Source organism: Poecilia reticulata, chromosome 5, assembly GCF_904066995.2.
Source record: "Poecilia reticulata chromosome 5, P_reticulata-male-v2, whole genome shotgun sequence".
Taxonomy (NCBI): Eukaryota; Metazoa; Chordata; class Actinopteri; order Cyprinodontiformes; family Poeciliidae; genus Poecilia; species Poecilia reticulata.
This window is the reverse complement of record NC_088834.1, coordinates 3,149,712-3,177,609: the sequence shown is the minus strand read 5'-3', so window position 1 is coordinate 3,177,609 and position 27,898 is coordinate 3,149,712. Positions and strand designations below refer to the sequence as shown.

Sequence of the window (27,898 nt, the reverse complement as noted above, 5' to 3'; positions counted from 1 at the left end):
GGAAAGAAAAAGGTATTTCTGTTTTCATGGGATTTTAATACAAAAACCTGATATAGAAAAAAAACAAAACATAAAAACTGATTTAAGTTAAAACCATTTGTTACAGATTTCCTCTCTACAGCAACAGAACAGAAACGGCTCCCAGTGCACCAAACCAAACATTCAGCACAGAAAACAACTTCTTCTTGTTACCCACTGGTTTAAGGCGACCCCATGTCCTGTGGTCTGAATTTCCAGCAGCTCGCGTCCGTCAAACAGTGAAAACATCTGCGCTCTTCGTCAAACAAAAACGTTGAAAACTTTTGCTTATTTACACGCTGGTAAGTATTTACATCTGCTCATTTATTAGCTTAGTGTTTCCTGAAATGATCCGGATTTATTCTGACTCTGTAAACAGTCATGACTGAAACCCTCAGGTTGTTTAGTAATAATAATAATAATAATCTTTATTTTTTTGTATTCAGTCTGTTTCCGGATCAACAGACCCGGCTCTCCTCTACATCCTGTTAAAACCTCCGCCGGGCCGGGCGCCTCGGTACGCGCCCCCGCCTGGACCTGCAGGGCCGTAGAATCCACTCAGGAGGTCCACGCCCGGCTGCTGCAGGCCCCAGACCAGGGGGTTGGCCGTGGGGGCCAGGCCGCCGGGCCAGATGGGCGGGGGGGCCATGATGCCGCGCAGGGCCCCTAGCGGGCGCAGGGCTCCCAGTAAGGGTCCGGTTTGGAAATGCTGTCCGTGGAAGTGGGGTAGCTGGGGGGCTTGAATCAGGCCGACGTTCCGCTGCGGCGGCTGGCCGAACAGAGCCGGACCCGGCTGGTTCTGATCCCGGTACATCAAGACGGGGATCCGAGACTCTGCGCTGCTCTGGGGAGCCGCTTCGGCGCCGACGGGCAGCTGCTGGATGGACTGGGAGGATCTGCAGGTGAAACCAGATTTATTCTGATAAATAAAAACTATTATTGATGTATTGATTATTAACTGGAAAGCAAAAGCTGCTTAACAGATATTTATAGAACCTGAACCAGGTGAAGCTAAACCTCTGCAACGTGAGGATTTCTGGGTGAAACATTTTTACAGACAGATTATTTTTATCTTAAGTGCAAAATGTTATGTTATTTGTTATGTTATTTTGGCTTAAACTGCTCTGTTGTTCTTTAATCAAATTAACTTTTTTTGATTCAGAAAAGTCCAGTTACTCAATTGATTAAATTTGTTAATCATTTCAAAAATCGATTAATCGTTTTAGCCGTAGTTGATTTTTTATTTTTGGATATTTAAAATGTCTTCCTGTTCCAGTTTTAACTTTTTAAAGTAAATTAGTTTATCAATAAAGTGTTTGTCCTGTGTTGTTGCAAAGCTCTGACCTCTGACCTTTTTACTTCATCTTTGTTTACGTCTGAGTGAACTTTAGAATCTAACCCTGTGACCTCTGACCCCATCCAACTTGGACAGGAACCTTTAACTGACCTGGCGACGTCGCCCTCTTCAGGAGAGCCTGATGATCGGTCAGGTTCTCGTCGTCGCTCCGGTTCTTGGTCGAAGTCCGGCCCGTGTGGATCAGCTGACCGAGCAGCTGTGCTCTGATTGGACGGTTCTGTGTGGTTCTGGGTCGAGTGTCCCTCAGTGAGAGTGGGCCGCCGTCTGTCCTCCGTCCTCTCATCCTCCCACGTCTCCAGCTGCAGTCCGGAGTGAATCGAGTCCAGTGTCGCCGTCACCGCCTTCCTGCCGGGCGCGAACCGGACCGACTCCGGCGGTGCCGCCCGGTCCGTGGGCGGTGTGACGTGACCGCCCTCCATGGCAGCGGCAGGAAGGGTGGCGTCGCTTGACTCCACCTGCAGCTCCAGCAGCTGCTGCTGCAGCCGCAGCTGCTGCAGCTGCTTCAGGCGCTCCGCCCGCATCTCCTTGATGGCCTGCTGCAGCACCTCCATGTCTCTGTTGGTCGCCACGGAAACACGCTCGCTGCTGGCGTCCACAGCCAACTGGTCGGGGGTGAGGGGCCAGGTGGGCAGGACACCGGGCGTCTGGTTGCTATCGGCAACGGGATGGAGGCGATCGGCAGCGGTAGACAGAGACTGTCGGCCGAGACCTGAAGACAGAGGAGAACAACGAAGGTCAGGAGCGACGCTAGAAATAGTGTCAAACTGAAGGTCCGAGGGCCAAATCCGGTCCGCTGGAGCTTCTCATTCGGTCCTCTAGACTCCAGAGGGACGCAGAAATAAATCAATTAATCACATGATAAATCAAAATGAGTCTGATAATTTCCATTTCCATGATTTATTGTTCTTCTCTTTTCTCTCTTTCTACCATAAACTGGATGGTAAAAGTTTTCAGTTTGGTGTTTTGGTCTCAATTAGTTCACATTTTGAAGGACAATTACATTTGCAGAGACTTCATGACTCATTTCTTTTGTCATTTCTGCTTGTTTATTTATTTTGGATGTTTAAAATGTCTTCCAGTTTCAGTGTTCGTTAGAATTTGAAGTTTATTGATCTTACTGTTCAATAAACAACAATGTTATGGTTTCTCTCAATAACTCCTGGGACAATTTATCATCCATCAAAGTTTGCTATTGTGACCGACCTTTAAATAGAACCATCTAGATAACAGTTGTGTACTAAATATTATTTTATCGGTCAAATCAAAACAGTTTTTTTATCCATTTATTGCAACATTACATCAGTCCGTCCAGTTTTTCGCCGAAATTCACGCAAAATCAACAGATCCTTGCATTTTTTCGCACTATACAGAATGATGAGTTTATTGCAAATTTCCATAAAAATGCTCAAAAACAATGAGATTATGGGATGCTAACTCCAACCTGCAGGTGGCAGTATTTCTTCTACTCTGCTGCCTCAGGCTGGTGTCAAGTTTTAGTCCATGATCAATATGATTTAGACAGATATTTATTAATCGTCCAAACATTCTGGCACAACCGGCCCTTTAAGAACATTCAGGATGCTGATGTGGCCCAAAATGAAAAAGAGTTTGACACCCCTGCTTTAAAGTGAGATAAATATTTACATAGTTCTCTAATATCTGACAAACTGTGTTTCCATTAAAAATGTGTGCAAAATTTTGTTCATACTCCACTAATGTCACAATTTCTCAATTGCGGTGCTTCCGTTAAATAAGAATTTCAACTAAAATCCCACGTGAACAAGTTTGTTTGCGTGATAAGCCATTAAAAAACATGTTGGAGTTCTTATAAAATTTCAACTTTAGTCTTATGATTTTATTCTCCATTTAAAAAAATAAACGTAATACTCCGTCCTGAATTCAAAGTCCAAATAAACAGAAGCTGTTAAACAAGATGGCCGCTCTGACATCACTGATCTACAGAAATCCAAGGAGAGCACGTTGGGAAAAAAATCCATATTTTCCTAAAATTAAACCTTCCGAAACCGAATAATTCGATTCATTGATAAAGTTGAGTTATACTGATGTCAAAGCATGGCTAAAGTAAAGTTTTAGGTTCAGGCGGCCAGGTTTGGAGCAGCAGGAACCGACCTTTGGGAGCGAGCAGATCCTCCAGGAACAACTGCTTGTCCTTGACGCTGTGACAGCCAACCAGCCGGCTGAAGCCGAGCTCCATTTCTTCCATCCCGGCCACGATGATGCCCCCGTTGGAGTAGACAGGAAACTTATCGAAGGAGTGCTCTGAGTTTAGAAATGAAATTTTAAAAAATCAATGACAACTAGTGCCTTGTTCCTGAGGTTTGGAGAAAATCTGTTAAACCTCCAGAAGCGTAAAATCTGATGGTGCTCAGTTGTATTCATAGACGTCTTTGCAAATAATCCCAAAATTTCTCAAAAGTTCTCAAAGGTGCCGTTTGGTCAACTTTTTCTCTACCAAATCATCAGCGTGACTTGGAAATAAGTCGCTCATCCATTCACGCAAAACCTATTTTCTTATCTTCAATTATATATATGCAGCTATTTATAGTTTTTAAATCAAGTTTAAATTCCAAGTTCAATTCAAATTATATTTGCCGTTTAAATACTGCAGTCTCTGTCTCTCTTCCCCCGCCCCTCCGCCCCTCTGGCTTTAAATGTATTATCAAACTTTATTAACAAACCAGCGTTCTGACAACTATCCCAGCATGCACTTCTTCTTCTACGGGGGAAAATGAAATCGGCGGCTGCTTACCGTAGCTGCTAGACCTGTTGTGGCTCAATACTGGTCCATATATAAGGCGCACTGTCGGCTTTTGAGGAAATTGAAGGTCTTTAGGTGCCTTATAGTGCGGAAAATACGGTAATTTGCATGTCCTACAACACCTTTAGATATTAAATTGCTCTCTACTGTCTCAAAAACAGTTCCGACACAGATGTTGAACTTTATTCAACTGAAAGGTCACAAACCAGCCGAGTAAATTAGCACTAGAGAAGCCAAATGTGCAAACCTTTTCAAAGTTAGCTGAAGCGCTAAATTAGCTCCACTACTAGCGCATTAGCTGAAGGCTGCTGGATATAAAGCAACTTCAATTATATGAAATCTTCACTGAAACAACAAAACAGTCAGTTGAAGCTGATTAATGATCCACTGTATTTTTTAAAACCATTTTACTTAATTTATAACTCCAGAAAAACATTTAATAATGTTTTAAAAAATAAAAAAAAAAGTCGTGTATTTTTGCTACAGTAAAAAATACAGAACTGAGAGCGGCTGCTGTACCGGTGAGGTAGACAGTGTGTCGGAACTGCGTGTATCGGGCCTGGAGCTCGGTGAGGCAGTCGAGGTCCGGCGACTGATGGTTTGTCATGTCACAGTGATGATACGGCAGGAACTCTACGATCTGCCGCTTCTGGTACGCCGAGAGCAGATCCAGCAGGTTGGCTGCGTCCCTCCGGAACCTGAACAGACAAACATCACGCAAACCTCAGGGTCATCGAATCTGAGATCTTTCTGCAGAAGCAGAGCAACACAAGCCACTATTTAAAGGGGACCTATTATGCAAAATTCACATTTTGCAATTTTTTTTCCCCCTCCATTTGGGTTTCAACTGCTTCTAAAAACAACCCAAGCGCAATAAATTAATGTTTTTGGGTGTGTGGAAAGTGAGCCGTTTCCTCTTGAATGTTAAGTCACAAACCACTGAGCTGTTACTAAGCAGCCCCAGCAGAATTCTGCCCGTTACCTAGTAACCGCAGTAGAGTTCCGCCTGTTACCTAGCAACCCCAGCAGAGTTCCGCCGGTTACCTAGCAACCCCAGCAGAGTTCCAGCACTTTGATGGGCTGGTTTTACCTCCCATGTGCTGCACAATGGCTGCTGGAAAAGACAAGTGTTTTCTTGTTGACTTACGATCCCAAAACGACTTGCTACATTCCAGTTGGCTATGCAGGAAACGCTACGGTTGTATAACTGCACATCTGTCTGCTGTCATTTTCACGTGGGAGTATAAAGACTGAATTGGGGGTGTGGCCAGCAGCAGCTTATTTGGACACTCTAAAAGAAAACTGAGCAGACTAACACCTCATTGTCTAGGGATGATTTTGTGCAAAATGATGTGGTGCAGGTATTTTGTATAACTCAAAGATTGATGCTAACCTGTTCAAGGAAGCAAAATAGGTCTGATTTAAAGGTTTGAGCCAATGAATCTGTGCTCGAGGCGTCGTTCTGAAAGCTACACATTAAGGTATACTGTGTACCTGGCTTGCTCTTTCAGCTTTTTGTGGGTTTTGCAGTGGATCTTCCACCTCCAGAGACTTTCTGGAGAGCTGTGCTTCTCCAGGAGTATCAGCAGAGCAGCCAGTCGATCTGCAGTAAAAACCCATCAGCGCTCGTTACGGCACATGGAAACACAACAAAGACAAAACCGATTCCGATTCTCTACGTACTGTGGGTGATGACGTCCGGGTTGAGGACCAGCTCGTCAGAGACGATGCAGCCTCCGGAGACAAACAGCTCGATGCAGCTGCTGTTCTTGATGTCGTCCAGCGAGTCGATGCCCACAAACACCACAGAGGAGTGTCGCTTTAAGGACATGAGGCCTGGAATCTGACATGGACACCAGGCATGGTTACTTCACTGTATACATCAGCTGAACATGGAAACTACAGCTCTACTAGAGTTAGTAGACATGACTAGCTGCTTGCTAGCTAGATGCACCTAATCACGCCGACTAACTCTAGTTAGCAAGCTGGCTAGCTAATTAGCTAGCATTTTAGTAGACGCGAGTAGCTGCATCTACTCACGTCTTACTTTAAGCTAGCTAGCTGCATGCTACAGCATTTTCATTTATTTTGCAAAGAAGGAAGTTGTGCTCAGTGTCTTCTTCAGTGGTTTTGTGTCGATTCCTTCACTGGTTCTTGGAGCAGCGCCCCCACAAGCGAGGAGGGGAACAGTTTTTTCAATTAGTTTGGTTGGTTTGACTCTGAGGTGTGAAATCGCACCAACTGAAAATGTAACAAATGTTGCAGTTTTGGTTCCTAACTGAACTGAGTCTACTGGACAGCCTGAGAACAGCCTGAATCTCACTGCGGTGCTTTTTTCCGCACCCTGCGGGTCCGTTACGGTACCTGGTGGACGTGTCCAGCGATGTCCTGGTTCTTGATGATGACCAGCAGGCCGTTCTCCGTGTTGTCCTGGTGCAGGAAGTCCGCCGGGCTCTGATGCACGTTGCCCAGGCTCACCAGATATTCCTGCAGGTCAACAACACGCAAACAACACATTAACCACGTGAGTCAAACTCGTGGCTCGAGGGCCAAATCCGGCCCGCCACCGTCTTCGGTGCGGCCATTTAAATATCACCTTCAAGATAAAGATTGTGTGCTTAAATATTTAATCAAAGCCATTTTTATCTGTATTTGTGATAATGTGTTCAAACTGAAGAACTTACTAAATGCAGAGTCAGCGATTTGTTAATGTTTTACCCAGAGACGCACCAATTTGATATAATATCTGTATCAGTTTTGTCAGTTTATTTATTTTTCACTGGCTGTTATCCTCCTCATTTCACTGACTGAATAATTTGAAGTCGTTTCTACATGTCTGACCCAGATTGTGAAGCTGTTTGTCGTTTGTTTGTTTATTTTGTATATTTAAAATGTCTTCCAGCTCAAGTGTTAAATGTTTGTTAGAATTTAAAGTTCATGGATCTTTGAAAAAGTGTTCTCATGTTATCGTTGTGCTGTTACCATTATGTTAGTAGAAAATGATCCCAAAACAACAATATTATCGTTTATCATAATAACTTCTGGGACATTTTGTAGTCCAGCAGAATCTGGCGGGCCGCCCAGCTTACCCTGACCCCCTTGCAGACCGGGTCGTCCGGTTCTGGGCAGTGGACGTAGAACTGCGGCATCTTCCTCTTGATGTCCTTCAGGATCTCCGCCAGGTTGTGTAAGACGTTCGGCTCCAGCCGGTCAATCACAGAGCTGATGTGTGTAGTCGAAGGGACGGGCGCCGCGCCGGGCTCCAGAACCGAGGCGGAGGCGGGGTTCGGACTGGCGACCCTGGGATGCTGGGTTTCAGAACCAGAACCAAGTCCTGACACGGTTACGGTGCAGTCCACGCCCATCAGAGCCTCTCCGCCTTCCTCTGCAGCCGAGCAGAGAGCGGTCCGAACCGCGGCGCCGTCCTGAGGCTGAGCCGCGCGGCCCCAGGGGGACCCAGAACCAGAGGTTGGGTCACAGTCAGAAAACTGTTCGGTAGCGGCGGTCCGACCCGCTGAAGCCTTCCCTGCTCTGACGCTGGCCACGAAGTCGCTGACAGTGTTTGCCAGTGCGGCGTCGACAGGAATCCCAGCAGCCGCTGCAGCCGGGTTGCCGCGGTCCTTGCGGTCCTCGCTCACCGCCAGCAGGCTGACGATGCTGTCGTGCAGCGAGCCGACGTAGTCGGCAACCGGAGGGCAGGGGTTGTAGAAGGAGACGTAGGGCGAGAACTGCGGCAGCGATGCGTACGGCGACAGCGGCGCCGACGGCAGAGGGGGAAGCCTGTAGTTGACGCCTTCATCCTGCAGGAGGAGCTGCAGGTCCGAGGAAAACGCCGACAGGTGTTTGTCCACCACGCTGTCCAGGTCTCTGACAGGACGGCCAAACGAGCCGCTGTTGGATTCCTTCGGTTCTGATTGGTTCTGCTCCGCAACCTCCTCACATCCCTCCTCTAGACGGACTTCCTCTTCTTCTTCTTCTGCTGCTGCTGCAACCTTTACTTTCAGCAACGTCTCTGCCTCTCCCGCCGATTCCTGCATTCGTTGAGATTTGGACGGGGAAGATTTTATCCTGGGAGGCAGAACTGAGAACGGATCCGTCTCTGCAGGAACCGATGCTGGGTCCGTTTTCATTTCCTTCTGCTGGACCTTCAGCTCAGTTTTACTCGACTCCCCTGAAGGCAACACAGTGACATCACTTAAAGTATTCACACCTACAAACACCAACTTCAGTCAAATTTATGAGACAGAACAACACAAAGTGAAGGGAAATTAATTATTATGGGTTTTTTTCTCTTTGTTAAAAATAGTCCACAAACCATCACCATTGCTTCTTCCAAGTCGGCCATGTTTGTTTACGCCGAACCAACATTTGATCTTGAGAGATTTTACGAGATTTCCCGTCTGACATTTAAATGTTGGTGAGTGAAATCGTTTGTGTGCGTGGCTCGACAAAACACTGCAAAATCACAAAGTTTTAACAAGTATTTTTGGTCCAGTCTCAAGTGCAAATATCTTAGTTTTGTGTTATTTCGCGTGAACTGGCTTTCAAGTAACTTCTAAGAGCTTGTTTTAAGTAAATAACTCCTTAATATGGATTTTTAAAAGTTCTAGTTTCACTTAATACATGTTGAAATAAGTAAAATAATCTGCTAATTGTACCAGTAACCTTTTAAAAATCAATAGTAAGGAAGAGGAATTATTTCCATACCAAGCTCCTATATCTTGCTGAAAAGTTACTTGAAAGTTAGTTTTGTCTTATTTTAAGTGTCATAAGATATTTGCACTAGTAATTAGCCAAAAAATACTTGGCAAAATTTTGTGTTTTTTGGATTCTGGAAGGAGCAAATCAATAACAATGTATATTGCAATAAACATGTGATCAGTATCAATAGAAAATACAACCAGTATTTTCTATAATGGTTTGTATTGTTGGACTGGAGTTCAGTGGAAATATTTAATAATTTCCACTGAACTACAATCCAAAACCGCACGGCATTCTGGGAGACGTATGCCGTAGCAAGGCTGGTGGAATCTCCTAACTCTCTCACCCTGGTTACCTAGCAACTCGTTCATTCTTTGGTTACCTAGCAACGACCTGCTTTACAATATAAAACTCCTTATGGAAAACTGGATAAAACAGGAAAGGTCACATCAGGAAAGGTCACATCAGTAGTTAAAACAACAAGCTAATCAATAATTATTGATATTGATTGACTCAAGTTCAAAATTACTTTCTTGATCCCAATGGATTAAATGAGATGCTAATGTCGCCCCGGCCCTAAAATAAACTGCTCCACTGTGCAGGTCAAAGGTCAAGTTAAATAATTAGCTTCCTCAGTAGAAACAGAACGATTCTGTTCTGGAGGTTCTGGACGGGTTAAAGACGGATCAGCAGCTGAGCCGAGCTCAGGTTGCAGAATGTTACCTGGAAACTCCTTGGGGGGAACCTGCAGCTCGTTAGGCGGCTCCACTTCGTTAGCGGGCAGACGCCGCAGGGAGGGCGGCGGCTTGGTCTCAGGTGACGGTGAGCAGGTGGGGGAAGGGCGGGGGCTGGGCAGCGGCGAGGGGCAGGTGAGCGGAGACGAGGGTGGGCTGGGGTCCGGGGACGGGCACTGGGACGGCGACGGTGGCGGGCTGGGGTCGGGGGAGGGGCACTGGGAGGGCGAGGGCGGCGGGCTGGGGATGGGCGACGAGCACTGGAAGGGGGAGGGAGGAGGCGTGGCCTCGGGGGACGGGTAGGACGGAGGGGGGCTCCGCTCCGGAGACGGGGCGGGGCTCCTCCTGGGCAACTTGGTCGTCACGGTGACGCCGGTGGCCGAGTCGCGGTGCTGGAAACGCGGGTCCTGCGGGAGGCTCCTCTCCCGCTGCGAGTATCGCTCCGAAGAGAGACCTGCAGGGAGAAACCAGACTGATGCTTCACATGGCAGTCTGCATCCTAACAACAGCGTTTCTGTTTCTTCACATCACAGTCTGCATCCTAACAACAGCGTTTCTGTTTCTTCACACTGCAGTCTGCATCCTAACAACAGCGTTTCAGTTTCTTCACACGGCAGTCTGCATCCTAACAACAGCGTTTCAGTTTCCTCACACGGCAGTCTGCATCCTAACAACAGCGTTTATGTTTCTTCACATGGCAGTCTGCATGCTAACAACAGCGTTTCAGTTTCTTCACATCACAGTCTGCATCCTAACAACAGCGTTTCTGTTTCTTCACACTGCAGTCTGCATCCTAACAACAGCGTTTCAGTTTCCTCACACGGCAGTCTGCATCCTAACAACAGCGTTTCTGTTTCTTCACACTGCAGTCTGCATCCTAACAACAGCGTTTCAGTTTCTTCACACGGCAGTCTGCATCCTAACAACAGCGTTTATGTTTCTTCACATGGCAGTCTGCATCCTAACAACAGCGTTTCAGTTTCTTCACACGGCAGTCTGCATCCTAACAACAGCGTTTCTGTTGCTTCACATGGCAGTCTGCATCCTAACAACAGCGTTTCAGTTTCTTCACACGGCAGTCTGCATCCTAACAACAGCGTTTCTGTTGCTTCACATGGCAGTCTGCATCCTAACAACAGCGTTTATGTTTCTTCACATGGCAGTCTGCATCCTAACAACAGCGTTTCTGTTGCTTCACATGGCAGTCTGCATCCTAACAACAGCGTTTCTGTTTCTTCACACGGCAGTCTGCATTCTAACAACAGCGTTTCTGTTTCTTCACATGGCAGTCTGCATCCTAACAACAGCGTTTCAGTTTCTTCACACGGCAGTCTGCATCCTAACAACAGCGTTTCTGTTGCTTCACATGGCAGTCTGCATCCTAACAACAGCGTTTCAGTTTCTTCACACGGCAGTCTGCATCCTAACAACAGCGTTTCTGTTGCTTCACATGGCAGTCTGCATCCTAACAACAGCGTTTCTGTTTCTTCACACGGCAGTCTGCATCCTAACAACAGCGTTTCTGTTGCTTCACATGGCAGTCTGCATCCTAACAACAGCGTTTCAGTTTCTTCACATGGCAGTCTGCATCCTAACAACAGCGTTTCTGTTGCTTCACATGGCAGTCTGCATCCTAACAACAGCGTTTCAGTTTCTTCACATCACAGTCTGCATCCTAACAACAGCGTTTCAGTTTCCTCACACGGCAGTCTGCATCCTAACAACAGCGTTTATGTTTCTTCACATGGCAGTCTGCATCCTAACAACAGCGTTTCAGTTTCTTCACACGGCAGTCTGCATCCTAACAACAGCGTTTCTGTTGCTTCACATGGCAGTCTGCATCCTAACAACAGCGTTTCTGTTTCTTCACATGGCAGTCTGCATCCTAACAACAGCGTTTCTGTTTCTTCACATGGCAGTCTGCATCCTAACAACAGCGTTTCTGTTGCTTCACATGGCAGTCTGCATCCTAACAACAGCGTTTCTGTTTCTTCACACGGCAGTCTGCATCCTAACAACGTTTAATAAAGTCAGTGCAAACCACCTACGTCTTATTTGGGACCTGGGCAGTGAACTGCAAAAAGTACAAAATCTTAAAAAGTATTTCTGGTCTAATTTCTACTGCAAATATTTTAGTACACTTGAAATAAGATACAACTAAGTTACTAGTCTTTTTTTCGCAAGGAATATCAGCTTATTGTAAGTTAATAATTCTTTACTATTGATTAAAAAGTTGTGGTTCCATTGGCAGATTGTAAAACTTATAACAAGACATATTCCCATGTAGCAGTTGGTAGAGCTGTTGCCTTTCAGCAAGAAGGTTCTGGGTTCGATTCCCGGCCCTGGTCTTTCTGCATGGAGTCTCCATGTTCTCCCTGTGCATGGTGGGTTTTCTCCAGGTACTCCAGTTTCCTCACACAGTCCAAAAACATGACTGTCAGGTTAATTGGCCTCTCCAAATTGTCCCTAGGTGTGAGTGTGTGTGTGCATGGTTGTGTGTCTCTGTGTTGCCCTGCGACAGACTGGCGACCTGTCCAGGTGACCCCTGCCTCTCGCCCAGAACGTTAGCTGGAGAGGCAGCAGCAACCCTCCTGACCCCACTGAGGGACAAGGGTGTAAGAAAATTTATGGATTTTCCCATGTAATAAGTGAAACTATCTGCCGATATTAATATTAAGGAATTATTGACTTTGAACAAGCTCGTATGTCTTGTTGAAAAGCTACTTGTGAGTTAGTTTTGTCTTATTTGCAGAGCAACAATGTATTTTCAGTAGAAATGAGCCCAGAAACACTTGTTAAGATTTTGTGTTTTTGCTGTGAGGATGAGGAGAAACGACTCGTTAGTCCTGAGTCAGCGAAAATCCCCAGTGGTGCCGAAGCGCTGATCTGCAGCAGATGTTCAGCCGCGTCGCTGAGCGAACCGACCTGTGATGGGGATCAGGACCCACGGGATCTCCCACTCCTCCTCCTCCTGCTCCTGCTCTTCATTAGCCACCGCTTTCCTCCCCAGCCTTCCTCCTCCTCTTCCTCCGTGGTGGTTCGGCTCCCCGCTGTGCGAACCGGGACTGAAGCCCTCCAGGCTGCTGACGCTGCCTGCCGTCTGCTCCTGCTCACACACACACACACACACACACACACACACACACACACACACACACACACACACACACACACACACCCACGTTGTTTTCCATCATCGTTCAAACCTTTGAGTAACAGAGACTATTTTAGATTTAAAGTCTGAAAATAATTCCCTCAATTAAACCGAGTCCAACATCTTTTTGTTGTGATATGAAGCATATTTTCTGTGCAAAACAATAAAAATCAAGCAGGAAATTTCAAAAAGAAAAAGTGGAAACTGGTCGATCCAACCAAACCCTGAGCAGAGTGACTTCAGTGAGAGGCTTCTTCAGATTCGTTTTTATACAGACTGCTACAGGAGACGTTTCCTGCCAACATCCATCTCCTTCTACAGTAACTCTGGAGAATTTGAATTAAGATGAGCAACAATAACATTTAATTTTCCTTTGGGACAAATAAATCTGTCTGAACTGAATCACTGCTGGACAGAAAACTTTATTATCTGTGTGAGCAAAAACTCAATTTCACTGATATGTTTCATAACTCGAATCAAATATCAGATTTAATATCAATAATTAAATCAGAATCTTTTTAAAAGACTGGACTGAACTCACAACTCACTGCAAAAACACAATATTGCACCATGTATTTATTTTGGCCTAGTTTAGTGCAAATATCTTAGTACACTTTAACTAAAACAAAACTAACTTATGAGTAATTTTTCTGCAAGATCCAAGAGCTTGAATAAGGTAAAATATTCATTAAAGTTAATAAAAAGAACTTATTACATTTCCCAATAATCGGAATTTTTTTCTTTTGTATTAATTTTTTCATAACGAACCAAGACTTTTCAGGTCCAAGACACTGTTGTTTCCATCAGTGGTTCTTGGTGCAGCGCCCCCACAGGCGAGGAGGGGAACAGGTTGCTCAAAGCGTTTGGTTGGTTTGACCTTTGCATTAATAAGAAATCCCCCCCACTCCAGTCAGACTGGTTGGGATAGAAGCCCAGTGAGCTTAGCAGGCCATTTGATTTACCAGATACATCACAGCTGGCCTCTTTTCTTCTAACAAATCCAGATATATTCTGTCTTTAGTGACAGATTTCTGCCTGAATCTTTCATTTCTGAAACATAAATGATGATGTTTTACCTCCAGCTCCTCCTGCTTCCTCAGGTCGATGTCACAGTTGGTGGGCAGGCCCAGCTTCATGGCCAGCCGACCGAACGGACTCGACTCCTTCAGTCCGTCTTCTATCGCCTCAGAGGGGCTCTGATTAGCAGCATTAACGAGTCCTGCCGTGAAAACGCATTAAAATACCGTCAGCATCGCCGTACCAGGTAAGTATCAGCTAAATATCAAGCTTTTAGTAAATCCAAATGCTTTCAGACAAGAAAAACAAAGTCACTGAACACAGACAAGAAATAAAAGGTTCTGTCACCTTTTAGCTGTCTGAGAAATTTAACAGTTACTTCGGATCCGTCTTCCCTCAGATCCACGTCCTTCAAACCCAGCGAGGTGATTATAGATGCAAAAGAGGTTTTGTTTCCTCCAACTGGAAGAAGAAAATGGGCAGAAAACAAATAAATACAGAAAAAAATAAATGAAGCGTCAGAGGACGGTTAGATCATCAGCAAAACAAAGGAAATGTATTAAAAAGTATTAAAATTACAAACTTTATTTTAGTTTTTGGAACTAATGATACATCTTAACATCTGTATTATAGCTGAAAAACACCAAGTTAGTCTACAACTGACTTAAGCCGCAGGTGACATAATTAGAGCATCAGCTAATGGTAAAAGAAAAAAACAAAAACAAATCTGGCACATTATGCAGATTTATCATTAAACAACTAGAGTTTTAAAAAATGCATAAAAAGATGCAAATAAAAAATAATTGTTATTACCTTTTTACCTAAAAAGGCAACAATATTGCAATTCTTGATTACAACACATAAAATCAGAGCGATACCAGTTCAAAAGCTGTAAGTTCGGTTCACCTGGAATCCTGTCGGCTCTTCCCGTTTCCACAGATGCCTTGAAGTATTTTAGCGCTCTCTCCGCCGTCTTCTGATTCATCTTCCTCTTCGACGCCTTCAAACCATCGCCATCCTCCCTCCTCACTTCCGCCTCTGCGTTTTTCTTACAAGTCAGAATCTGGTCCAGCAGCTGCTGCACCTGTTGGTGACAAAAAAAGACTCAGACATTTTTCCTAAAAGAAAATGCATAATTACTCCGCTCAGTCAGAAACAGCCACTCAGAACTAGCAGTAATCAGCTAGCCGCCATGCTAACAGGAAGTTTTCATTCAGTAACTCTGGATTGTTTATTGTAATGGATCCTGTATTTGCCTTTGAATGTTAAGTTTTATACTTAAATTTCTTTGGCAATGTTGAGGTTTTATTTTGGCTCTTTGCATCATTTAGCCTCTTCAGAGCCTCCATATGTTATCAGTCTGTTAAAGATAGTATTACTGATAGCAGGACAATTTGCACAATGCCTGTTTTGTTTAGTTTTCTTCTTGGAAAAAGTTATTAAAAACAAGTTTTTGTCTAAATTAAGGTGAATTCATGGTTCCTTTTTCCTCATAATGTAACCGGTAGTGTTTATGATAAAAAAAATAAAAAAAATAATGTGATCGGTATGGGTGATCGGTATCGGCAGGAAAAAACCTGATCGGCACATCTCTAGTAATTAACGTTTTCCAAATTTAGGCATTTGATCAAACGTTAGATGAAACTTTATTACAAAACCGTGCAGTTTGAATATTAAGCAATTTCAAGGACTTCATACAGAAATCAAGCACTTTCCAAACCTCGACAACACCTAAATGAAATTAAAGACTTTCAAGGATTTCAAGAACCTGCACAAACCCTGAAAGTAACCAATCCCAGAGAAGATCAAGCTCTTGCTGTTACACACAGTCTGACCCAGGAGTGATCTCCTGAACCGCCATCTTGGTAGGCAAATGTAGCGCAAAGCATAGATGAACAATGGCTTCCACACCAACAAAAAGAAAGTATAGTGCTCAAAAACTGTAACCAAGTATTAGTTGTAATGTACTTATATTTTTATTAAGTAGATAGGAACAAAGTGAGAGCTAGTTCTAAGCTTGTGGCTTGTTTATAGTTGTCGTAGCAACTGTCATTGCAGTTAGTTGCGTATACCTACCAAGATGGCTGTCTTGATATAAAGCTGCTACAAAGTCCCTGCAAGTGTGACATCACATGAGAACCGTGTATTTTTTAATCGTCTGACGGTTATTTCACCTTCTGAACGTTGTGTCCCGCCGCATCTGTCGGGCCTCCGTTGTTCCTGGGCGTTTTCTCCGGCGCTGGCTCGGGTCCGAGGAGCGTCTCTACCGCCTGCCTGGCGCGCGCTGCCGACAGCATGTAGGCGGCGGGGTTGGCCAGGTAGGAGCGCAGGTAGCTGTCCGTGTTGGGCCGGTGGTAGGGCGGGCAGGGCTTGGTCTCCTCGTCCAGAACCGAGTCGTACTCGGTCATGGGGCACGGCTGGACCTGCAAACACATCCGGTTTCAGAAACGGGTCTAAAAACGAGCAGCTAAGAGGCTTTTCCTTTTAAGAGACGATGGAGCGTACGTTGCCGGCGGTCACGCCGCTGAGGTATTCACGCGTCTGCAGCTCCACACCAGCAGAGAGGTTGGCCGGCGGGTTGGCTCGGGTTTTCACCAGGGAGTGGTGCAGAGCTGGCAGGAAGTCGGAGAGGCGCGGCATCGGCGAGGCAGAGGACGGCAAACTGCCCTGAGAGGAGGAACACCGTGACGCTGCAGGAACAGAGAGTTACAAAGCAACACTTCGTTTTGGTATTCACAGTATGCAAACAATTCATCAACTTAATTATCAATTAATGCTTTATTTTATTAAAATTAGCTCCACTCAATTAACTAGTAATCACCGTTTGATCAGTGTTTCCCAACCCTGGCCTCAAGGCTCACTGACCTGCATGTTTTAGATGTTCCCCTGCATCAGCACACATGATTTCAATTGTTGGCTCATTAATAGGGTTTTGCTGAATTGCAATCATCTGAATAGGGTGTGTTGAAGCAGGGGAACATCTAAAACATGCAGGTCAGTGAGCCTTGAGGCCACGGTTGGGAAACACTGACTTAGATGTTCCTTCATCTAAGCAGATGTAAAGAACATCTAACGTTCTTAACCTGGTTCGATCGAACCCCAGCGGTTCGGTGAGTCGGTCTCAGGGGTTCGGCGGAGCCTCTGCCATGGAGGTAAAGACACACTTGTGTAAAGTCGTGATGACGCCCCGCTTTGCCATCACTTGCTGCAGAGGATCACGTTACATTGCTTAGCCAATCAGAGGATCACGTTACATTGCTTAGCCAATCAGAGGATCACGTTACATTGCTTAGCCAATCAGAGGATCACGTTACATTGCTTAGCCAATCAGAGGATCACGTTACATTGCTGAGCCAATCAGAGGATCACGTTACATTGCTTAGCCAATCAGAGGATCACGTTACATTGCTTAGCCAATCAGAGGATCACGTTACATTGCTTAGCCAATCAGAGGATCACGTTACATTGCTGAGCCAATCAGAGGATCACGTTACATTGCTTAGCCAATCAGAGGATCACGTTACATTGCTGAGCCAATCAGAGGATCACGTTACATTGCTTAGCCAATCAGAGCTGCGGAGGAGCCCTGATTGAAGGAGCTCCACTCTCAGCATGGATTTGAACTTGTGTCTTTATTTACTTCAGCAAAGCTCACAGTTTTTACCAAATTCTGTAGCTTTCGGTGAACTTCTAAATCTGCTCCTTAGTCGCATCTTTTCGGGGTTGGTACTGCCTCTAGTGGCGTGGGGGTGGTAACACAACTAATATAATTACATTACTAAATCAGAATACCGCAAAGTCTTTATTATTTATTATTAATTTTTCCTTCTCTTAAGAATGTAGAGCTAATTAAATGATCTAAACACCTAAAGACCTTAAAGTGGTTCCAGTTTCTCTTGATGGCCAACCTGTTGAAAGTGGCACATTTTAAATACCTTGGGTCGTTCCTGGACAGTCAGCTCAACTGTGCTGAAAACACTGACTATATTTTGAAGAACTGTTCTCAGAGAATCTACCTTTTAAGAAGACTTAGTGATCTTTGAGTGAACCAACTAGACTCTAGTTGGGAAATAAAAGTGACCCAACTAGACTCTAGTTGGGTCACTCCTATGTCTTGAATTTGGGGGGGGAAAAATCATATTTTATTTATCACTACAGAAGGGTTCAGTGAATGCACATATGAAACTGGTGGGTTCGGTACCTCAAAAAAGGTTAAGAACCACTGATCTAATGTTAGGTGTCTGATAGTTTGGCCTCCCTCCAGCAGAGGGCGGCGCTGGTGATCCTGAAGCAGAGCCAGTTGATACAGAAACAAAGATGGCGGCGGGATCCAAGAGAAGCAGTCCAAAAAGGCTCTGGTGTTGGAAGAAGTATAAATACTAAACAACTTCCTTAAAGTTATCAGCTTAATGTCGCTCATTCAGCGGAGCTGCTTGATCTCTGTTCATGGGACTCAACTGTTTCATATATTTTATTCTTTTCACCTTTCTTCTTTCAGTTTTGTTAGATTTTATAAATATGTGTAAGTTTATTAATGTGAGAAAAGCACAGTTTTCTGTTTATTGAATCAGTATTCAATGTTAAGATTTAATGGTGTTTTTTTTAATTTAGCATATTATGAAAAATTTTGCAAGAAAACAGAAAGCTACATAGAAAGTAAGAGATTAAATAATCTTGCCACATCATAATGTAAGACCTGTAATAAGTAAATTTAAGGCCAACTTATTGTCTAATGACTTTAAGACTGTTTAAGGATGCGCTCACACTCAAGAGTGCTGCAGTAGCAGGACACTGGACTTCTGGTTTCTTAAGATTTTGTAAGAAGTCGTCCAGCTGCCTGACAGTTTCCGTCTATTCACACAGACGGGAACTAAACATCTAACTCCTCCCTCTCATTATTTTACTCACTGAATGTGGAAACGTCTCTGGGCTCCGGGAAAACAAACAAGGCCTGAAGGTTTCTCTTCCAGTTCTCTCCTCTCTCTGAAAACACAGAAACATTTATTAGCTCAGTGCTAGCTAACATTTATTAGCTCAGTCTGCCATCAGTCGATGTTTGTTTTATGCAAAAACAGAAAACTATTCACACCTGTTAAACTTTTTTCCCATTTTAAGTGTCAAAACCAATATACACAAATATAACTCCATCCATCTTCCCATCAATCCCTCTCCACAGCATGATGCTGCCACCACCATGTGTTCAGATAACATGCAGCGACCCGTTCATGTCTTACCCGTCGGTGTGGCCATCTGAACGCTGGACAGCAGGAAGAGGAAACCTTTATCTGTGAGAGGATTCACCAGAACCTGAAGAGAGAAAAAACTATTTGAATTTGAATTTTGCTCTTTATTAAGAGCCAAACTGCAAGAAATAAAAGTTTGAAATATGCTACTCTATAAAAACATTGAATATTTTTCATTGCATTCTAATTTTTGAGTTTTACCCACCAGCTGTCTGGTCTCCAGCTCCTGCAGCAGCATCGTTACGTTAGTGGAGGACTGATTTCTGTCAATCACCTCCAGCAAGCTGCAGTAATAGCCGTCAGTCACAACTACACACACACACGCACGCAAACACACGCACACACACGCACATTTAAAAACTCACCGTAAACGAGAACAAACAGAGACAGAAATGAAGATTTAAACCCTGAGCGGCGGTTTGCTTACCTTCTTTGCTGCTGCGGTAGGTGTTAAAGGAGAACGCAGCAGAGGGAACCAGGTTGGTCACTTCATCCAACGTCATAACCGAGTCGACGTCCAACTTCTCGGGTCTGAAGGAGGAACAGTTCTTCAGAAATGAGCGCATTCAAATAAACTACCGCTGCACAATAACAAGAGTTGTTGGACAATAAATTGTGTGACAAGTTACTGCGATAAACGATAATATTGTTATTATGAGACGAATTTCAACTAATGTAAGAATGGATTAATGGAGGTATGCCCACTCAAAGATTTAAAAATAAAACTTTCATTTATAAAGAACATTTACCAATGGAACTGGAAAACATTTTAAATATTCAAAAGAAACAAAATAATAATAATAAATGCCTTTCAAAAAATAACAATCATTCAGCTTTGACAGAAAAAAATGGCAAAAGTGACAAGAAGTGCAAACTAACTACTTTGCGCTGGGTGTCCAATGTTTGCAGCGTTTCTCAAAATGGCGGCTTTTCAACAATATTAAAGGGCAGCGTCTCTAACGACTGTCCAAATTAAAATTAATGCGCTCGTTTTAATTTAATACATAGTTCACATGTGATGTCACACTTCTGGGAACTTTGAAGCTGACAGCCATCTTGGTAGGTATCCGTAACTAACTGTCATGACAGTAGCTATGGAGTTGCTATGCCAACAATAAACTAGGGCTGTGTAATAATATCGATTTTGCGATATATATATCGACATTTTCTTTCCTAGAAAAAAAATCGATATTCATCCGAAAGTATCGTAACATTCAACTGTCACCTTGCTCACTCACTGCTTGCTTCGCTGAGAGAGTGATCAGGTCATCAGGCTTAGAGTGATTCCTTCAGATGTTAAGTGTTAAAAAGGCATCAAACTGTTCAGAGCAGGTACTTGGTGCACTTTGTTTACTTTAGAAATGCATGTAAGCTACAGTTTGTACTGTTTCAATTAAAAGAAACATGTTTTCTCACCACTTCTTTGATTCATTTTGTCCGGCTGTCGACTTTAAGTCTGTGTCCAATCAGAGCCAGGTATTGTGTAGTTGGTGCTTTTAATCAGTTTTCAGTTAAATTAATTCAATCCAACTCTATAACATCACAAAATGTCACCAAAATCACTCTGTTCCTCTAAAATCTGTCATAAAATCGCAAAAGTGTATTGAATTGCATTGTTTGCTGAATATCGCAATATGTATCGTATAGTGAGAAGAATATTGTGTACCGTATCGTGAGATTATTGTATCACTACAGCAGCATTCTCTTCTCATACAAGTTGATTCTGAGCAGCAGCGATTTTGTTGACATGCATTTCTCTTGCACATTGGTTAAGAGTGTCAATATAATGTCCTTTTGTTGGACTCAAAGCCACTGATCTTCTATGCTTTCCGCTGTACTTGCCTACCAAGATGGCGGTTCAGTGGCGAGCTCAGACTTGTGGAAACTATGCATCGATTTATTGCTTATTGTGGCTCAAAGGCACATCCTAAAAGAATGAGCCAAAACTAACTAACTAACTAACTAACTAACTAACTAACTAACTAACTAACTGACTGACTGACTGACTGACTGACTGACTGACTAACTGACTGACTGACTGACTGACTGACTGACTAACTAACTAACTGACTAACTAAGGAATCCTAAAGTCTTTAGGCTTCTGATGCTGAGGGGAAAACTTGACCAGGTCAAAGGTCAGAAGGTGTTCTGTGTGGGACTCACAGCCGGAGGGGAAGAGAGGGAGTGGAGCTGGACCGAAGGGAGATCTGGAGCAGAATCCGCTTGTTTTTCACCACATCTCCGGTCCACACGGTGAACTGAGCGCGGCCTGGAGGGAGGGAAGGAGGAAACGCCGCGTGAGGTCGGGTTGAAGCTAAAGAGCAGACGGCAGGTGAGCTGGGTTTACCTTTGATGCTCTCTGAGAACTGACTGCTGGACCTGAAAAACAGACCATGACGTCACGTCAGACTGAGGTTTAAAAAAATATAGCTAAAAATTACATTTAAGATCATTAAGAATTAATGAAAATACTTTATTAAAATCCCAGAGGACAAATTTACATTTCAGAACAGCCCATCCACAAACCAAACAGCGTAAGACTTGGGTAGAAAATCTGGCTAAAGCTAAATAAAAACATAACTAAACTGCTTTTTAAACCCAACGGTTGCTACAGAAGCTCCTCCCATCATGCATCTGTTTCTGTAACAGCTCCAGGCTGAAGTCAACAATTATTTTAGTAATCAATTATTCTGATGATTAATCTGATAAAAGAAAAATGATACCACTTGACAATAAGGCTCACTTAATAAATAGCTCATATATGTTATTAATTAACCTCAAAGCACTTTATAAATCATTAATAAGTGTTTATTAAGCACTAATTAAAATTTGAGGAGACAAAACTGCCACTTGAGGAGCTCTGGGAGGAAAATAGAAGATTTTTCATTTTAAATTTAACATTTTCATCACAGAAAGTTGAGTGGAGAGAAAAAGTGAATCATGCATATATTTTTGTATAGTTTTGGTTTAATTACAGCTCAAACTGTAACTAAACAGTTTGAGCTGTTTAATTACAAAAAGGCTGTCTCCTTCACCAAACAGCCTTTTTTAGACTCTCCAGTTAACAATTAATAATTTCAGTTTTATGGGTTTAGATTTAGATGTGCTGAAAAAACAGATTTTAACCACGAATGAAGTGAAAACTGTACAGCGATCGATTTTCCACTTCAACATCCTGATAAATCAGGAGCAGAAACTCAAAAATCAAGTTTTTTTCCCCACTCTGTGAACACACCACATGTGAGTCAATCACATTTTTAAAACTGATCATGACAGATCTTCTGGTTTCAACCGGATCTGGGTACCTGACGGGCGCCGCGGGTTTGACAGAGAGAGGCGCGTCTTTTCCTTTAAAGTGGAAGGAGACGACGGCGCACGGACACACCTGCCGCGGCCGCTCCCGCAGCTCGTCAAACAAATACTCGTAGAAGTATTGCTGCGTTTGGAACAAGCGGAAACACACGAGGCGTCAAGATGAGACCACTGGTTGATGCTTTCAGCCCGGAACGAGCAGCTGAGCATTGTGGGAAGTCACCTGCGTGAGCTCGTAGGCGCGGAAGCAGCTGAGCGACGTGACCTTGCTGGCGTTCTTGGCGATGTGGCTATCGAAGCGAGGCGTCGGGTCCTGGAGGATCTTCATGTTTTCGTAGATGCTCTTCACCTTTCCCTGAAACCCGAGAACAAACGCTGCTCAACACTCTGAAACAAAATGGCGCTGATGATGACGAGCATCACCTGGGAGCTGGCTTACCTTCATCACCTTGAGGATGAGGAGCTCCCCGGTCGCCCCAGGGGTCAAAGGTCTCGTCTGCAGCAGGTCCGAATACCTTGACAGATAGACGCCTGCAACAACAAGCTCATTCTGACACCACACAACCTCAAACTACCTGCTGGAAGTAAAATAATGTCTATAAAATAGTTTATATAAAGAAAATATATATTTTCATCACTTTCTCACCATATGTTAGGGATTAACCTTTGACACCCTTCAAAACTAATTTTGACTCCAATTCAGAATTAAGATAAATTGTTTTTACAAGCAGTTAAAAATTTCAGCATTTATACCTATAAAAAACTAAAATAAAATAAATGTTGAAACCACAAATAAGATATAAAATGTTTACAGATATTTTTTTTCTTTGCATGGTGACACTAGATAATTAAGTATTGGCTAATATTTAGTTATCATCAAGACTTATACACCAAGTCTTGATGTCCAATGGACATTCAGATTTGAAAGAAATCCTGCAATTTAATGGTAAGAAACATTTTAAAAAATAACTACAAATACTATCACTGGAAATAATTCCACATTTATTAGGCTACCATAAACTTAAATGTATAATTTTGATGGAAAACAGACACTTTCTCCTCCTCATCTCTAGTTTCAGAGCAATGCTCTTCTTGTTTGATGCCTATCATCAATATCACAGGTCAATAAGAAGCTAGTCAGTAACAGAAATCATTCAAATGACATAATCCCTATTTCTTTTATTGATTTAAACGCATAAACATATATTGTGTTCATTCCATTATTATTTTTGTTTGCTTTATTTTATATATTTTATTTTCTATAAATAAAGAATAATGTGTAAAAAAAGTAAGGCATATAAAAGGAAGGATTAAATATTTCTGCTCCCTCTTTTTCAAACAAATAATATATATATATTGGTATTTGATTTTTAAACATGTTTAAATCGAATAAATAAATAAAATAATAATCGATAAATTATTTACTAGACTAAACTTCCATTGGTTTAACTTTCGGTGTTGTAGTTTGGCCGCCATCCAGCAGAGGGCGCCGCTGAGCACCCAGTAGTGGAGCCAACTGATTCAAAAACAAAGATGGCGGCGATGTCTCATAACGGTAAAGAAACAGTCCAGAGTCCAAGATGAGACGTAAAATTCACTTTTTGCATTTCCGTTTTTAAATATAAGCACTCGACAAGTTTTCACCGTAAATAGCGCTGATTCATGGCGGATGAGTCTCAACTTCTCAACCAAAAATTACTGATGTGTAAAGTCAGGGTAACGCAGACAAAAATGCAAGATGAGAGAAAAAAAAGACGCGACGTCAGAATTAAAATTATTGTGAGGGTTGATTTTGAGTTTTAACATTCCTTCAAGAACCGTAAACTTTAGATTAATTCGTGTCTCCTACCTTTACTCGGGTTTCCCAGCACCGTGTTTTTGCTCCGACCGACAGTTAGTCCCTTCTCACAGAGAACATGCAGCTGCAAGAGTGAAGAAAATAAACTTAAAATTAAATAGACCATAGAAAAAGCTGAATTTGTTGTCTTTATTATGAAAACATCGCTGCTTATTTGTCCTACCTTGACTGAACTAGTCACCAGGAAGCAGTAGCTCTCCTCCAGCTCCTTATCCGTCCTTCCGTCTGCTTTCATCTCTCTCCGTTTTTCCACGAACTGAAACATAAAACCATCGATTTTCTCAGCAGGTAAAAACCAAGGAACTAATGTAATTGAGCAAAAACTATTCTGAACTTTAACATGTTTATTTCTCTCCTTAACATTGGGTTGGACGATATGGCCAAAAAACTTCTCAGGATATAAACATTTCATTTCAGTCCATATTGATAATTATTGATTTTTTTATTTTTTTTGTCTTACATCTGAAATACTGCTGTACTGGTGGAGCTATTCACAACACTTGGAGTATATTAACCAAATGTTATTAACCGGCCTTTGCTTTATGAATATTGTAATGACGACTGCAATGAGGGCTGCACAGTGGCGCAGTTGGTAGAGCTGTTGCCTTGCAGCAAGAAGGTTCTGGGTTCGATTCCCGGCCTCGGCCTCTTGCATGTTCTCTGTGCATGCGTGGGTTTTCTCCGGGTACCAAAAACATGACTGTCAGGTTAATTGGCCTCTCCAAATTGTCCCTAGGTGAGTGTGTGTTTGCATGATTGTGTCCTGTGTGTCTCTATGTTGCCCTGTGACAGACTGGCGACCTGTCCAGGGTGACCCCGCCTCTCGCCCGGCACGCTAGCTGGAGATAGGCACCAACACCCCTCCCAACCCCACTAAGGGACAAGAGTGCAAGAATGATAATGAGGAATTTGGTATAATTTCAGCCAGAGTTCAAGGTCATCATGTGTTCCTGCTACTAACAGTTCAGCTGATCCCTTTGTTTCTGCAGCACCAGCTTGTTTGTTTTCAAGGCTCATATATGTTCAGGAAATCACTGAAACATCTTTTTTTAAGCTGATAAGTAAAAAGAGACTTTTTGATGGATTCTAGTGAAACAAAAAGCAACAATGAGGTCGTTGCTCACTTCCTTCTCCAGCAGCTCGCTGTGGACGAGCCGAGGGTTGCTGTAAGTGAAGCAACCGGAAGAGTTGCTGTCGATGTAGCCGGACGTCAGGATGGTCTTCATGTCCTCGTACTCCCTGGACTCGGTGGAGACGAACTGGAACAGAGCTGAAGAAGAAGAAACATTTATTATGTTATTGACTAAAATGCAACAGCAGCATTCTTGAGTGAAAGCTGATGATTTGCAGCAAAGAATGCATCTGCAGCTATAAAATATTTCTACCAACATGAGAAAAATTCAGCTGTTTCATCAACATCAAAACAGTTCGGGGCTGATCTGATTATTTTTTAATTAACTGATTAATAATTAGACAACAAAAGGTGGTTAATTGGAGATTTTTCCCCCAGAATTTAAATCAGTTGAAGCTAAAACTGCCACTTGTGGAGTTTCGTGTAGTACACATTTACAGTCAAAAGCTTTTTATTTTTTTATCTTAAATGAAAATGTATATATCTTTGTACTGTATTTTTATATTTGATTAGTTGTATGTTTATTTTTGCTTTATTAAATTTGCTTATTTGTAGTGTGCCCACTAAAGCTGATAGCAGTAAACCTGGTCTGGTTTTTAAAAAATAAAAAATAACCAAAACAATTTAAAAAATAAAAACAAATATAAAAATAAATTAAATGATGTAACTAAAAATACATATAACTAAAACTTTAACAAGTAAAAACTGAAATTATATATAAAAACCTGGTCTGGATGATTCTTTTGTCTTCCAATAAGACCAAAAACATTCATCACTGCAGGTGAAAGACCAAAGTGAACATTTCTGACTGTTCATAACTCTCTGACTTGAATAACAGATCACCTGTCAGGTAAATTAAAACAAATGATAATACATGAAGGTCATCAGATCTGGGAAACCTTGACAAATAAGGAGCAGCTTTGATTTCTCAAATGCAAAAAATGCAAAGCAGACGAGTCAGGCAGGGTCGTAACATTAGTTTTTGTCTGCGTGCAAAGCAAAACTTGGAAAAATATTTTTCCCTCGAGGTAAATAAAATTATCATGGCTTACATTGTTACCTTAAAGAATCAACAAAACTAGTTTCTCGCATCCTTCCATGTGAATATAATCCATTTTAAGGCTAGCGTAATGTTTATTTGCCTATTATCTATTATTATATCTGTGGTACAGAAAAATAAAAATGAATTTGAGATATTCTGTATTGTTTTGTCATTAACTACTGCACCCATAATCGGACACTCGCGCTAACTGCTGTAAAATGTAAACATGGAGGCTGTTACCTCCCTTTAGCTAGTAAAAACTACAATCTACATGAAGCCAAAAAACAAGCTTTACGGTAAAAATCAAAGTATATTTTAGTACCTACAACAGTAAAACAAGACATAGTTTTTAAAAAAGTAAATATTATCACATGGTAAAACGTTTATAAGCTTGTAACTAAAGCGACTGACCGCTAGCTGTTAGCTTTGCATTATTCCATTAGCCGCTAGTTTAACAACATTAAATCTTTGAAATTAACATACAGACTGGAGACTAAACATAATCTTTTTACATAGGAGCAGAGTTACATAAATGTCACCCATGGTGATAAGCATCTAAATGCCTTGTGGCTATCCAAACTTGCAGGATAGATGGAGGTGTCCGAGAATGGATGCTTACTTGTCTGATAATTGAACTCTTACAGATAAAACGCCATTAATTTGGAGCATCATACCCTTTTTCTCTTTGGTTTTCCTCGGTATGTGGAACTTCTTGGGCTCACTCGGCATATGTCGCTGGTGGACCACTTGCGGTGCTGATTTCCTCCGCTCCACGATCTTCCCCGCGGCCGCAGAGCTCAGCCTGGCCGCGGCAGGGTAGCCTCCTCCGCCAGGGGTCGAACCGAACAGCTCGCAGTCCCGGTAGCTAAAGTCCACGGCATTCGACACTCTCCTCACCGGACAAGCCTCTCTCCGGCTAAAGCCGTCCTCCATTGTGAGATCCTCCACTAGATCGACGCTTGCTCACTGCTGTTACCTCCAGAGCCCGCAGCGGAGGAAGGCAGCCCCGCACAAAACCCGCGCCATGCTTCCGCCGCCGAGAACGGATCTTCTTCAGTGTTAAAGCAGCGGCCAGCTCAATAAAAACTGCTTTATTGCCACCTGCTGGACAAACGACTGAGCTGCAGTTTGATCTCAGAGTACTTAATGAAAATAGAAACACAAACATCAACTGACTTGAGCTTATAAATTGGTTCAAAATGTTGCATTTTTCTTAAATGTTTCTATTCAGGATTTATCGTTTGAAAAATAATAAAATATCACCATGTATTTTATCCATTCTGATTCGTTTGAAAAATAATAAAATCTCACTATACATTTTATACAAAGCACAAGGCAATCGGTTTTTCTATTACTTAATACAATTAACTGATATTGCTGCGCACCAGAAAGGTTATTTAGAGGTCATTTGTTGAACTTTTTAAGGTAGTATCTTATATATATTTTTTTTAAAATTACAAAATTAAAGATTATTGGTATTTCAGATTACTTATTATGAATTATCAATATATCAGTTGAAAACAGTCTCAAAACAACAATTTTACCATTTAT

At 42.6% G+C, this 27,898-nt stretch overlaps 1 protein-coding gene across 1 annotated transcript; it reads right to left on the bottom strand.

Moving 5' to 3' along the window:
• Positions 1–15: 15 nt before the first annotated feature.
• tasora (transcription activation suppressor a) lies at positions 16–27,567 on the bottom strand. Its single transcript, XM_008408344.3, has 28 exons — positions 27,022–27,567; positions 25,298–25,443; positions 24,337–24,429; positions 24,165–24,237; positions 22,755–22,846; positions 22,539–22,670; positions 22,309–22,439; positions 21,351–21,382; positions 21,167–21,272; positions 19,431–19,534; positions 19,209–19,312; positions 18,995–19,067; positions 18,669–18,743; positions 16,266–16,450; positions 15,935–16,183; positions 14,667–14,844; positions 14,109–14,222; positions 13,820–13,962; positions 12,515–12,695; positions 9,579–10,043; positions 7,244–8,325; positions 6,519–6,641; positions 5,838–5,997; positions 5,649–5,757; positions 4,674–4,852; positions 3,506–3,655; positions 1,466–2,084; positions 16–914 (listed from the first exon to the last, which is right to left on the bottom strand). Exons 1-28 carry the CDS (start codon positions 27,278–27,280, stop codon positions 497–499), a joined length of 5,775 nt encoding a protein of 1,924 aa, XP_008406566.2. The 5' UTR covers positions 27,281–27,567; the 3' UTR covers positions 16–496.
• Between the last annotated feature and the right edge of the window lie 331 nt (positions 27,568–27,898).

What these genes read in the sequence shown, in the direction of transcription:
- tasora (XM_008408344.3), bottom strand. Translation starts at nt 27,280, where the DNA reads ATGGAGGACGGCTTTAGCCGGAGAGAGGCTTGTCCGGTGAGGAGAGTG. An exon ending in TGGTGACTAGTTCAGTCAAG is followed by an intron (nt 24,238 to 24,336) that starts GTAGGACAAATA and finishes TCACTCTTGCAG; the next exon opens with CTGCATGTTCTCTGTGAGAA. An exon ending in GGTCCTGATCCCCATCACAG is followed by an intron (nt 10,044 to 12,514) that starts GTCGGTTCGCTC and finishes TTCTCCCTGCAG; the next exon opens with GTCTCTCTTCGGAGCGATAC.